Raw genomic sequence first — 14,027 nt, 5'->3', positions numbered from 1 at the left:
AGAGTTTAGTTTATAAATGCATATCAGCAGATCATCACCATAAATTGAAAAGTCACAAAATACACAAAAATAAATCACGAAGACCACACAGTTAAGCTAGCATTGGTAACTGTTTCTTTTACATCAAATTATACAATGCGCGAGGTAAATATTGCTCACATTATGGAGGGAGATTGTTTTATTTCTATTTTTTCCCAAAGAGATCAGATTTGTCCTGTGTGCACAATGAAGAAAACTCCAGTAACACTGAAATGACAAATGTTGTAAAATATACATCACTACCAGATAGAAATACACATGTTCTTCATAATCATTTTCCACAATTAAATAGGTAAGTGATTTAAATCTTGGGCTTAAGACCATTATAACAGTCCATCAAGATTCTTATGGACGGTTTGGTTCTCCTTTCCATTGTCGGAATCTCCTTGAGGCGTGTACTGGACTTGGTATTCCTGCAGGATTTTAAATACATCATGGTGTCCGAAGTGCAGCGCTTCATCCATGGGAGTATTATTCCACCTAAACAAGTAGCACAGCATGGACTGGGTCATTAGATAATTTCTGTACAAAGATGATACTCTAGCATTCTTAGATTTTAAATGCCGGTTAAAGGGCCATTCAAATTTAGCTGTTTAAGCAATATTACAAGTAATATTGAAGAAATGCAGAAAGGGATTTATAATCCAAAAAGTGGTCTTGGAGACAACTTGGGATATGGGGAGGAAGAGAAAACTACCTTGTGCAAAAGGGTCTTGTTCACATTATCTAAGTGCTTATGAATGGGAAGTTCTAGTGTTGACAGATAAGATAGACTCTAGTATTTCTAAACTTTAACTTCATGGAAAGCCCAAAGGATCATTCTTTAAATAGAATGTTCAAAGAAAAATCAGCTCTATAGCATCTATCACCGTAGCCTTTGGTAGAAAATGTGTGTTCCCGTCAATGTAAAATCACAGTAAATCTCAGAAGTCTGGTAATAACCACGATCTTATTAGGGCTCAAATATACTTTGGAGGAGCAAGACTGGCCTCAGAGGAACTGACATTTTCTTCATCTCTGGTAAGGATGGGACTCTAGGGGCTCAGTTGGACCACTGCACAACCAGAAGAACAACTACCCTTTCCCTAGGAAGTGTGCTTCTGAGCTGTGCTCTTTAGAGTCATATAGATGAAGACTGGAGATAAGAAGAAAGGAAGAGTTGCCAGCAGTGGTTAACCAGCTAATTAGCCTTTTGAAAGAGGAGCCAACACTGTAAAGCACAACCCAAGTAAATGACAGAGCAAAATATTTTTGAATAAAGTTTGGTAACCTGTTCTTAATTTTTAAAGTCAGGTAAGTAACATTGTACATGTATCTCTGTGCTTCTCAAAAAAACTGCTGAATTAAGTTGCCTTTTACTTCTACATTGGCCTTCATTAAGTTAGGGAGTCAGTGGCCTGAAACCGGGAGGTGGGGTGACTTTTCAATCATCTACAGCATATAATTATCTGTCTTTCTGGAAAAACTGAATGTTAACTGCAAGTTATCTTTTTTTTTTTTTTACAACGCTTCTTTTCCGTGAAGTAATGCAAAGTATCAGCTCTAAAGTATACACTAAGTCTGCTCAAGCCTATTTGACAATTTGAGGTGACACGGATTCTATGACATAGAGAAAGAAGACGTGTTGGTCTAGCTTACATTCTCAAATCATGAATACTCAGTTACCAAGTTAGTTACTGAGCTAACTTTTGCCTCTCAGATGGGTGTTTCTGCTTTCACATTCCTAGGGGCCAATTTAAGGCAAAACCCAAAACAAAACATTTTGATCCTTATACATGCAAAGCACAGTAAATATTTCCAGCCTGTAATAGCGTTTTACTTGGGATTATAAATACTGGGGGCAGGGGAAAACACTCTCTTCAGTTTCTTGCTCTAGAAAGAGCTGGTATGGGCATTACATTTGAGGATAAAAGGGAGCACTGTCACCCTAACATGAGGTTTTAGAATATTGCCAATAAAGATCATGATTTTAGGTAATCCAAGTGTTACCATACTTACAAAATTGCTAACAGTTTTCAGACACTGATGTCATAACTTTTCTGCATATCTTGCAAGCTGAGCTAATAAAACCCAAACCACTAATTTAAAAAATAGTAAAACCTTACTAAAACAGAAAGATCTAATAGCTAGAGAATAATCAACTTGCTCCAAACTTACTTCATATAGTCCTCAAATACCCAAACTCCTAATCATAAATATCAAACCTCTCCCACCAAATATTTTTTTTCCGTTCTTCTAAACCTTTATTCTCATTACTCACTGACTCATCCAGTTATGTAACTCCAGTTATATAACATGCCAGTATATTAGTACAGGCTTTACTTTAAGCATATGCATATATGTAAGCTGTACTCTTACCCCTCCCTTGGCTATCCACTTTGTGAACAGTATTTTACCGCAGGATGAATGTCAATTTTCCATGTGGACCAGAACATATTCCAGGCATATTTCTCCCACTCTATCTGGAGTGTCCTTCTCTTCCTTCTGTGCCCTCAAATCTCATCTCTTCCCCAAAGCACTGGTTAAAATTCAACTTCCATGAAGCTTTCTAAAACTGACTCCAACCCAATCCAGGAATTTCAACAAACTCCAATATATTCATTTTAGAGGTAACAGTAATCTCCTTACACATATTTCATATGCCCCTGCAAATGTTTATATTGTCTACCCTGTGTAGTCAAAAGGCCCATGAGGATAAAATTCCTATTTTATCTTTCCAGACACCAAGCATTGTTTTCTTCATACAATACAATGACTGACAGACTAACCAAGAAACTTCTAAGAGAACTTCCTTAGGTAAGAAAGAGGATATAGGAGAGAGAATGATCTACTGAACAGAAACAAGGTTTTGTTGGCTGCCTTTAGAAGGCTCCATAGCAAGTTTAATAATGACTCCAACATATACATAGTGGATTTAAATATACCACCATTTAACTATGATAGCCCTGTATGATAAAACACTGGCTTGCCAATTATATCTTAGAAAGTAACTTAAGGGCTCACCTGTCCTTGGGGAAAGGATTTACTTTGCAGGCTTCCAGCAAAAATTTAACAACTTCAACATGACCTACATCGAAAACAAAACAAGCAGGTTTTAGTATTAAGTAGAAATTAAGTCTGAAAATAAAGAAATGAATGGTTCATATATTACCCTCTGCAGCAGCTACATGGAGTGCTGTTCTAGAATCGTAGTCTCGCTGTTCCATGTCCATGGCTGACAAAGCAAATCTGAAAATTTGTTAAGTATAGCTATTCATTATATAAAAAATTTAATTCACTTTTGTAACATTTCCTCCATCAGTTCAGTCTAAGGTCCTGTGAGAAAGGTGTCATCCTTCACCAGGCTCACTAATGGGACACCCTGTTCAACCAGTACACAGACACCTTGAGTAGATGCCACTTCACCGTTCTTCCTTAGCTTTGCTCTTTTTGGATAAGAGGAAATGTTCACCATCTCTCACAGAATTAAGCTTCATTACATTATTGTCCAAAACTCAAGAATGGTGGCACAACGATACCCTAAATTTGTACCTCGGAAGGGCAAGAAACTAACAACTATACTAAAGTTAAATGTTTTCACTAAGGCTCCCATTCTTTAACATTTTACAGTCTACAAGTACTAATCAGACTTTAAAATTAAAAAAGTAAAGTGCACATTTTTATTGAAATAAAGGTATGTGAGTTTAAGGTACACAACATGTTGATTTGATACATTTATGTATTGCAAGACGATTACCACTGTAGTGTTGGCAAATATTCATGTGGCATAATTTTCATTTCTTTTTTGTGAGAACAATTAAGATCTAGTCTCTTAGCAGCTTTGAAGTTTATAATACAGTACTGCTGATGCAAGTACTAATCACACTTTAAAATGAAGGTGGAAATTAAGCATAGACATTTTTCCACCTTAAAGTTCAGCTGCAACTCTCTACAAGAGACCTTATGTTAAGTATACAGTCCTATATGACCTTTCCAACACTGGGGATCTGCAGAACACCAAATACCCCTATTTGCCCATCCCCCTCACCTCCAAAGATGGACAGTGGTGGGTAGATGGAGATTGAAAAGTCATTGTCCAATTCCAGTAAAACACTAATACCAATTAGCCAGATTAATTGAACAGTTACCACTTGGGAAAACAGAGGACTGGGCTTTTATAGGAGGTTGAAAAGGAAAGACTGTACAGCGAGACTAAGGCACTGGAAGTGGGAACTTGATATAACTTTGGATCATTTTTATTAGAGGGAAATGGAAGTGAGACTTTATTTAGCTTTAAAGTGGCCCTGTGCCCAGAAGCAACTTCATAAACATCTGTAAGCCATATGCTCACCCACCCTGTTAACATACCTTCGAAGTGCAGATACATCTCCAGTATACGCAGCAAACAAAAGGTTTATCACCGACTTTACCTGTGAAGAAAAGAAAGTTGAGGTATCCACAGGGGAAAATAAATAAATAGAATGTACAACTGTCACCAGGTAAGTGACTTCCATGTGCTTTGAACACTTCAACTGGGTCACACACAAAAATTTATCATAAGTGTACTGCTGTAATCACAAAGAACACACGTGTGTTTTTTTCTTTTTAAATAGACGATTATGGGGCTTCCCTGGTGGCGCAGTGGTTGAGAGTCCACCTGCCGATGCAGGGGACACGGGTTCGTGCCCCGGTCTGGGAAGATCCCACATGCTGCGGAGCGGCTGGGCGCGTGGGCCATGGCCGCTGAGCCTGTGCTCCGCAATGGGAGAGGCCACAACAGTGAGAGGCCCACGTACCGCCAAAAAAAAAAAAAAAAAAAAAGACGATTATGAGGGGAAATCCAACAATAAAGAGACATGAGGGAAGGAATGGAATGATATCAATTGGCACAAAAGAATGGAAACTTCTGACCCGTGAAACACACATAGTTGGGGCAACTGAAAATTGGAACCTTTCTCATTTAGTATGTCTCAGTGGTGGGAGCTGACTTGTATACTCATAAAATTCACATCACATCATTATTAAAAACTAAGTCATGCTATATAAATGTCTAATCCCTGCCAACAATCCCTGTCCTCACCAATCACTGGCTTCTTTGGAAATCTTCAGCGACAACATTCAGTACTAATCATCTCAAACTTACCACACTTCAGTGAACTATACTTCACTGGAAAGGCAGTCTTCAGTTCAATGGCCAGGCAGTACCAATGGGGGCATTCTCAGAGCCTGTGACACTGCCTCAGCCCAAAAGGTGGATAGACTCCCAAAATATTAAGTCACTGACATTGAGTGCTCCAAGAATTCAAAGTGTATGTTCTTTTGATATTATCCACTTTCTTGTCACTAATTAAGGAAGAGGCTAGTTATCCTAAAGGTCACTGGATTTTGGTCAGCTTTCATAAAGACCATCCAACCCTGTTTTTGAGAAACCAAACTATTGAACATACACTGTTTGTAAATACTTCATAAATCCCCACTTTTGTCTTAAACTTTGCAACTTCAACATTCATACCGATGATCCAACTGATATTGGACTCAGTGGTAGAAAACAGTTTACCTGGAGGGATGGAAAGTAACCCAGCTGTCCCCAAACAAAGCCACAGCCCTGGAAGATCTAGATCTTAACCTGGACATTCTACCTTTCCACTACAGCTTCCCTTTCCCACAACCTGTGAACTTTTAAATCGAACTGGGACTAACCATTGCTGGACTTCCCTAATTCAGCATTTTCAAAATGTGTTCTGCAGAAACTAGTTCACAAAGGCGCCATGAAAAAAAGGGTTCCGTGATCAGCTATTTTCTTAAAATATTAAATCCCCTTCTTGGAGATACACAGCCTTTCGTATGCACATGAAAAGTTCTGCAGTACAGGAACTTAACCAGCTGAGCACACCCCCCAAATTTTGCTGCTACTTACTGTTATTTTTGAGATCACTCCAAAAAGCCTTACTCTTAATCTTTCAGTCCATTAGCTTCCCTTCGGGCTACCCTTTACTACTCCTGCCCAGCCTGCACTCTGTCACTCTCCTACTAACCCCAAGTCAAGAACAGTTTTCTCAATGTGGGTGGGAGTTTAACAGAATCACCCAGAATGTTTTAAAAGTATATGTAAGCATCTCTCCTCCCATTTCTAGTCGTTCTATTCCCACACCTCAATTTGACACATTTTAGGGGATATAATATTTTGAAAAAAGTCTCCAGGTGATTTTGATATGCACTCTTCTGGGTCATGAACCACGGTTTCAGGTGCCCTTAACGTTTAAAAATTGGATAAATTTGGAATTCTCAATTCCCTTGTGCTCTTGGGCCCACAGAAAAACACTATGGGCTATTACAAATGATTCTCCATATTTCCAACTGGTCTCTCATCACTGCTTGACAATTTTTTCTCTTATTGGTTCCCTTTTATACTTTATTCAGACCTTTAATACCAGTGGTGACCCCCAAAACATATGACCCCAACCACAACTTTACTAAGATGATAAATTATTTCCATCTCTCCTTCCTCTCTTACGCAAAACATCGGCTTCGAATACCTATTCTCTTTTCCTTTCCTCCTTTACTGGTTCCCTCATCTCTGCCTTAATAAGGACACAACCATCCTATTTTGAAAAACCAATATATAACCCCATTGTTACCCCCTTTCAGTGCATGTTTTCTGAAAATAGTTTATATTTTTAATTCCCTGCAAATTACCTTCATACCCACTATTACCTCGCAGTAGTTCCCTCAAAATCTTCAGCAGCCTTCCTTAGCCCTGATCCTTTCTGACCTCTCCAACATGCCCCGCCCTCACTCCTTGTCTTCCATAATGCTGATTACCAGGGTCGTCCTCCTGTTGACTGCTTTGCAGAATCATTTCCCACTTTCCACTGCCTGATAACACCCCAAAGGCAGTCTCCGTACTTCTTGTTTATCAATGTAATTTTCCTCAAAGGTTTCATATATCCCTTTGGGCAGAATGACTTCCCGATGCACATCTTTAATCTAAATCTCTATTCCTAAACCCTGATTCTACAGCTCCACTTGCTTGTCATGCTGTCACTTCAAACTCAAACTACAGAGAGCAAACCTCTCTGTAGCCCCAACGGCCTGGCCTCCAAAAGTCCATGTTCATCTGCCTACTTGACACTGCTCGAATTAGAATTTGATTTCCACCACCTTCCCTCACCCCAAGTTAGCTCCTCTTGCACAGTCTCTCATTCTGGGATGACACTACAATTTATCCAGTTGCTGAGGCCAAAAACTGAGTCATGATCCAGGGCTGCTGCATTTGATGGCACAGACTGAGCCCCCCCACCAGGATGCCTGGCCAAGTAGGCGTACTCAGCCCGTGCTCCTCTCACCTACCTCTGGTGCCCAGCGCCCAGGTATGTCTATGGGAGGAAGGGAGCCCTCTTCACAGAAACGTGCTGAGAGGGTCTGCTTACACCAAGAGGCAGAACTAGCTTTTTCTAATTCACGAAAACCGACCATATAGACTCTGGGAGTATTCCTGCATTCTATTTCATACAACCCACATCTAGCTCAAACGCATTTGCTCCACTTCCAAAATATATTTGGAATCCCACCACTTACCACCTCCATCACTATCACCCTAGGCTCTGAGTCACCACCTTATCTCACCTGGCAGACTGCCTCCTAACTGTTCCACTTGTTCAACTCTGCTGCCACAGGGATCTTTTGAAAACATAGATTGTTGCACTCCCAGTGACTTTCTGTGAAACCTAGAATAAAATCCAAACTCCTTACCGTGGCTTTCACGACACCAAATGCTCTGTTCCCTGGTTACATTGTGCATCTCATTCCCCACCGCTCTGCCCCTTGCGGCTCTCTCCAGGCAGGTGTGTCTTCTTGCTGGTCCTCGGGGCACTCAGGGCCTATACTTGCTGTGCTGCTGCCTGGGATGCTCTTTCCCCAGGTAGTGGGGAGCCTCCACTCCTCACTTCATTCAGGTCTCTACTCAAATGTAAGCTCACTGACTCTAAAACACTGCCCTCTTTTTCATCACTTCTTATCCCTTATCTTTCTTTTCTCTTCAGAGGACTTATCATTATCTGACATATATACACTTACACACACACACACACACACACGTTTCTCGTCTCCCCTTCTAAACATACGGTCCAAGTAGGCAGAGACCTTGTCTTTTCTCTTCCCCACTATAACCACAGTGCCTACCACACATAAGTACTCATTAAATATAGGTTGACTCAAATCAACACACTGTACAAGTTAAACTTACACAATGTTATATGTCAATTATATTTCAATTAACCAGTGTTGACTGACTAAATCAATATTCTCTCCAGAAGCATCAAATATTCAAATTCCTACCAGCATTTGGGGATTAAATTGTAATCATTATTAATTCTTCTACCTCCCTTGACTTTTACTTCTTCAAATATCATTACCACATTTATTCAATCCTCCTAACTGGTGCCTCTGCTTCTAGTCCTTCTTCCACCCTCCAAAACCTTCCCACATACGTCTAATCATCTTCTCATAACGGTGCTGTAACCACTAAAGGTTTCTCAGCAAGGGAGTATCCAAAAAAAAAAAAAAGAAAAAAAATCCCCAAATCATTCCTGATAAAATTTCAATTCATTAGCCTTGCATTCAAGATTCTTCAGTGTAAACCTCAACTTCAACAGAGTAAAAAACTGGTCTCTCTCACTACCCTTGTTTTGTTTTTATCTTAGTGCCTATGCTCCTTTCTTTGGAACATCTAGATTCCTAATCAAATCCTTCCCTTCCTGCAAGGGCTAGCTTGAAAGCCCCTTCCCCCAAGCATCCCATCCAGCATTCACTATCCACACAGCCTGTTGTCAGTTACCCACATAGCGCTTTGTGACAGCAAGTGCCAAGGAGTCATCAGTTACATACCTTCTGCTCCTACTAAACCATAGTGCATACTATTTATTTCCTGAAAGTACCTTTTCACCACCCCTTTCTCACTGCAGTGTTATTCTTAATCCCTTCTCTGTGAGCCCTACACCAATCTCTTAAATCAGAAGTCATCTCTATTACATTTGCCTCACTATGGCACTATCACATATGGTATATTTACTTGTGTTTCTTATCTCCCCCACTACTCAAGAGAAATCCAGAATTCTTATGTGCAAACCATTGATATATTAACTACCCATAGTTCTTACTCTTTAAAATATATTATCCTTCTAAGCAATAAATCCTTGACCTATTTCAGTTACTGTATGCATGAACTACATCCCTTTTTAAAATTCTGTATTTAGACCAAGCAACTTTGAAGACATTTTATTGTATATCGTACATACCACTTAGTCACTTAATTATTCAATATTTCCAAAGCTCTAAAAGAAAATTCCTTATTAATGAGACCCAAGAAAGGCTGATTTTAGGGTATAATCAATTTCTTGAGGATATACTACTAACACTTTATTCACAAGCACGTTTCAGCTCACAGAGAAGTATAAAATGTGTCATTCACTCCAAGACAGAAAAACACTAGGAGGCAGCACATGCACAAAGCACCATTTAAAACTAAAACTACGAATGTCTCTTTAGCAAATAGCCACCTATATTTTTAAGGTTTGCATAAATCAAGAAATGAGCTATGAGTAGAACGCCAAGAAAGACAATGGAACAGTTTAACAGTTTTGAGACAGCAGATGGAGTGTTATTTCACTTAGGGACAGTCCACTTCGTGGCCTGTTACAAGAGTTCCACAAATACTCCTCAAACTGACACACCCTCTGGAATGACTGCTATGACAAACCAAACTGAAGGAGAGGACAATCTATAAGATGACTCATCCAACTCCAAGCCAACTGTTGCAAAGGATGTAGGTGTGCTAGCTACTGATCAAGCCTCATTCTCCTAATTTCCCAATGAATACTTGAGTTATATTAATTTTGAAATACCTGTCAAGAAGGCCAGGGTCCAGAAAACAGTGAGTTAACTAACAGAAGCTGCCAGAGGCATGGAGCCTGTGTTTTGATGAATCATTCCTCAGTACAAAGAAACAGAGCTTATACAGCAGAACAGTACCTCATGTAAATCAAGGACTCTGAGGTCTAATGTATGTCTCTGCCTAGCAAAAAGAAACTTCACTTGGGCAGGTAGCCACTAAAAATTTATAAATTAAACGTTAAGTTCTCCTTTTATTTGCAGATTTCCCAGTACTACTAGATTTTCCTTATCAAATATCTTTATCGGAACCTGCCAGAACCAGACAACCTTATCTTAGTTTATTTGTACAAAGTTATGACAACAGTGGAACAAAAATGTAACAGTTCATATGAGTTCATTTAACACTGGCATGCTTGGCCTATCAAAATCATACTTTTTTTCCCAGAAAAGCTAGAAGCAGTTATAGATTCTACCAATTTTACAAGTCTAAAACATGACATTCCTCTCTCCAATCCTATCATTCTATTTATTTTGAGCCTGTTTAAAAGTTGAATTGCGTATCTTATGTATCTTTTGTATCTTCCTCCCAAATACCCCAATTCTGTACAAGTAGGAATTTTTAGAATTACATAAGCATATTACTTTGTATTTATAGTAATTTATAGTGAATGACCTTGAAAAATTCAACATAAAAATTATAACTGTTTTTAAACATCTTTGACAGGCTTGCTGTAAAATATATTTATTACTACCACTAAGGTTAAAGGCCTTGGCTCAAGGTCATATAGCATATGAATTAGTAATGTAGCTGGGATACATTTCCAATTCTTAATAGATCTCAGACTGTATCCAAAGGATAGAAGTAAACTAAAAGACTAAATAGCAATTTAACTTTAATCCATAAAGATCCTTTGCCTAAATACTGGAAGGAAGGAAGGAAATATGGGAGGACAGGAGTGGAGAAGGTAGAGGAGGAGAGAGATGAGGGAGGGAGGGAGGGAAGATGGGTACGTTGGCTTGACACTTTACTCCAAGTATTTTATTTCCAATTCTATTACCAGCTGCAAAACTGTGGTTTCCCTTGTTTTTCATCATTAGTTTCTGTCTTCATACAAAGACTAATTCGTCCTTTTGGAAAGGCTTTAACGAAAAAAAGCAGGTAACTGAAAAGCCATCCTTCTGTTCCTACTATGTCCAGTTTGACGTAAGCTGCTCTCTCATTTCTAGCTCACTACAGTATCTGTTGCTGTGGAACGGATACTCTTCTCCATCTGTTAAATAAACCATCATCACTCCAGATCCGATTCTGTTTTAAATGCTTACCTCCAACTTGGCCTTTTATAGCCTTTTAATGAAAATAAATTTTCAGCCTTCTTTCATAAATATTTTTCTTAAAGTCAGGTTAAAAAATACAAGCCTGTATAGTGTAGCTAAAGAAAAACTTTAAATTTCCAGCAAATGTAAATTAACCACTTGCCAACAAGGTTAGAAATATAAACCTGTACAACGTGTATGTGATCAAAGATATTCTCTCTTTCCCTTACTACTGAGTTTAACATTTGTATGGATGTGTAAAACGAAGTTATGATGAGACAGTCTGAGTATGAGGCCACATGTTCCTAAGCTCTCCAATGACTTATTCAGACACAATTATTAATATATAGTTGGCCTTCCATATCCGTGGGTTCCGCATATGGAATACAGAGGGCTGACTGTAAGCATCCTCGGATTTTAATATCTGTGGTGGGATAAGGAGGAATCCTGGAACCAATCTCCAAGGATACCGAGGGACGACTCTTGCTATATATAGACAAAACTAATCCAACTGACATGATCAGAGGATTAGAGAAAACCCTTTATAGGAATAACAGTTCAGCAATTTCATGACCACATTTCCAAATTTCTACACAAATGCAGGAGGTTCTCATACTATAATTTTAGTAGAGAAGAATAAATCAAACAGTATATTTTACTCTAAAAGAGAGTATAGAAATTTCACTTACAAAATACAACCTCAAAATGGCAGCTCCAAACACTGCACTTTGCTCTCTGTCAGCTAAGTGATAGACTCTCTTAAGCATTACCATTTTCAAAATTTCTCAATGAGTAGATTAACTTGTAATAAATTTACTTACTCTTAAACTAAGAAGTCACAATTATATCAAAGAAATCTAACAACCCATGAAGACAAAATAATTAGGATTATATATTTTTTAAAACAAAATAGCTAATATATAGCACCTACTCTCCCTGGACTGAACTAAGTGCTTTGTTGTTGTCATCCCTGTTATTATTCAAAGGAACTTGAGCAAGGTAACAGTGCTGGTAAGTGGCAGAATGAGGGCTCAGGCGCAGTCTGTCTGACGCCAGGGACAGTGTTCTTTCAATCTCTACTCAGTATCCACTGGGCCAAGAGATTCCTAACAAAACCTGAGATGAGATTTCCTCACCAATATGGTACCAAGACTAAAATATGTTGTGATAGAAAATCAGAAAATAGCAACTAAGAAACAATTTATAGGGAAATCAGAGATACTAATTTTCTATTGAGGTGCTTTTTTTAATTGAAGAGAAAATAAGGGAACAAAACAAATCATTCAATTCAGCCTATCAATACCAAAAAGGGAAAAAAGAAAGTATCTTCATTCTTTATGTTTAAGTCTCTAAAAATGAAATACGAGTTTTGGGTTAATGTGAATAGAGCAAGTATGACTGCTACAGCCTTGGCAGCAAATAAACTTCTTATCTCAGTGGCTCATATTATTGCTGGTAAATGCCAATGAATGGTCTAAAGATACCAATGGGCTCATAAGCAACCCTCCTTTTATATCCGAGTATAAAAGTAGCTAACAACATATCTTTGTGTGGGCTGACAAACAGCACTCTAATGAAGAAGCAAGCAGCAAACAGGAGAAATAAGCAGGGCAAAGGCAGCTATTCCTTTGAAGAACAAAAAGTGCCTTTTCCATTTGGCAGACCTAAGAGTATTTGTACTGCACTGACAACTATCAAAGTTTTATTTATATTCACTATCTTCCTTGTTCTCTTCCTCTCTTATGCAAATAAATATTTATAAAACTCTATGAAGATCAGTTAACATTCGTGTTCAGACAGAAAACAAGGTGCCACACTTCTGGCACGATAAAGTGTCATGCTTATTTACGATTATTATTAACGAAAAAGACGAGTACACAAAACTCCAAAGAGTCAAAGAAACTGAAAGCAAAGAGTAAGAAGACAGGAAAAAAAAAATTGGTCACCAAATGCTTGTACACACTACTTAAAAAAAAATCAGGATCAGGGCCACTGGAATTACAAGATGCTATACTGTGTGGTATAAATTTAAAATAAGGAAATACAAACAAGTTCCCTGAGAGAGATAGGGTTCTCTTTCTGATGAGAAACAAAACAAAGTTTTGGCAGCAATAGAGACAGAATTATTTCAGTTTAGGGTTAAAGGACCTGTCTCTCCTTTGCATGCCCTGAATATTGCTACCACAACAAAGCAAGGTACATGTACATGACTACTCTACAGTTATTCCAACCACAATACATCCTTACTGATTGCTTTTAGGAAAAAAAAAATCCCTCATTTTCATTGGTCTCCAGAGAGCCATACTTAAGTCTCTACATTCTTTAATGTTCATTTCACAGTTCTATTGTGAAAACTCCAACATGTGTGCTTTATGGACAACACACAGAGAACACGTACATTAAGGATATGTTTCTCTAGTGCTATGTACTTTTCAAAATGCTTTCAAAGACGTTCTAATTTGATTACTATTCAAGTTATGAGAACATATTACTCCCGCATATAATATAAGAAGCTGCTGGAGAACAGGATGTTTTTAAGACCCTCAAAAATAAAGCAATAGGGAATCCCCTGGCGGTCCAGTGGTTAAGAATCTGTGCTTCCACTGCAGGGGCCACGGGTTCGATCCCTGGTTAGGGAACTAGGATCCCACATGCTGTGCGGCACAGACAAAAAAATAAAATAAAAGAATAAAACACAACAATGGAAGAATTAAACAACAGAAAAAATACTTTTTAAAAAATTTAAAAATAGAAAAATAAAGCAACATAACATTTTATATATACATAATTAGGCCTTATCCTGA

At 38.4% G+C, this 14,027-nt stretch overlaps 1 protein-coding gene across 1 annotated transcript in view; it reads right to left on the bottom strand.

Moving 5' to 3' along the window:
* Positions 1–362: 362 nt before the first annotated feature.
* The window catches only part of GLS (glutaminase), a 78,759-nt gene continuing 65,094 nt past the window's right edge, over positions 363–14,027 (bottom strand). Inside the window, exons 15-18 of the mRNA XM_065881220.1 lie at positions 4,387–4,448; positions 3,191–3,267; positions 3,043–3,106; positions 363–519 (exon numbers count right to left, since the gene is read on the bottom strand). Of these exons, the coding sequence (XP_065737292.1) occupies positions 363–519; positions 3,043–3,106; positions 3,191–3,267; positions 4,387–4,448 (360 nt within the window). The remainder of the gene's footprint in view (positions 520–3,042; positions 3,107–3,190; positions 3,268–4,386; positions 4,449–14,027) is intronic.

This window comes from Phocoena phocoena, chromosome 7 (assembly GCF_963924675.1).
Source record: "Phocoena phocoena chromosome 7, mPhoPho1.1, whole genome shotgun sequence".
Lineage (NCBI taxonomy): Eukaryota > Metazoa > Chordata > Mammalia > Artiodactyla > Phocoenidae > Phocoena > Phocoena phocoena.
This window is presented reverse-complemented; position numbering and strand designations above follow the sequence as displayed.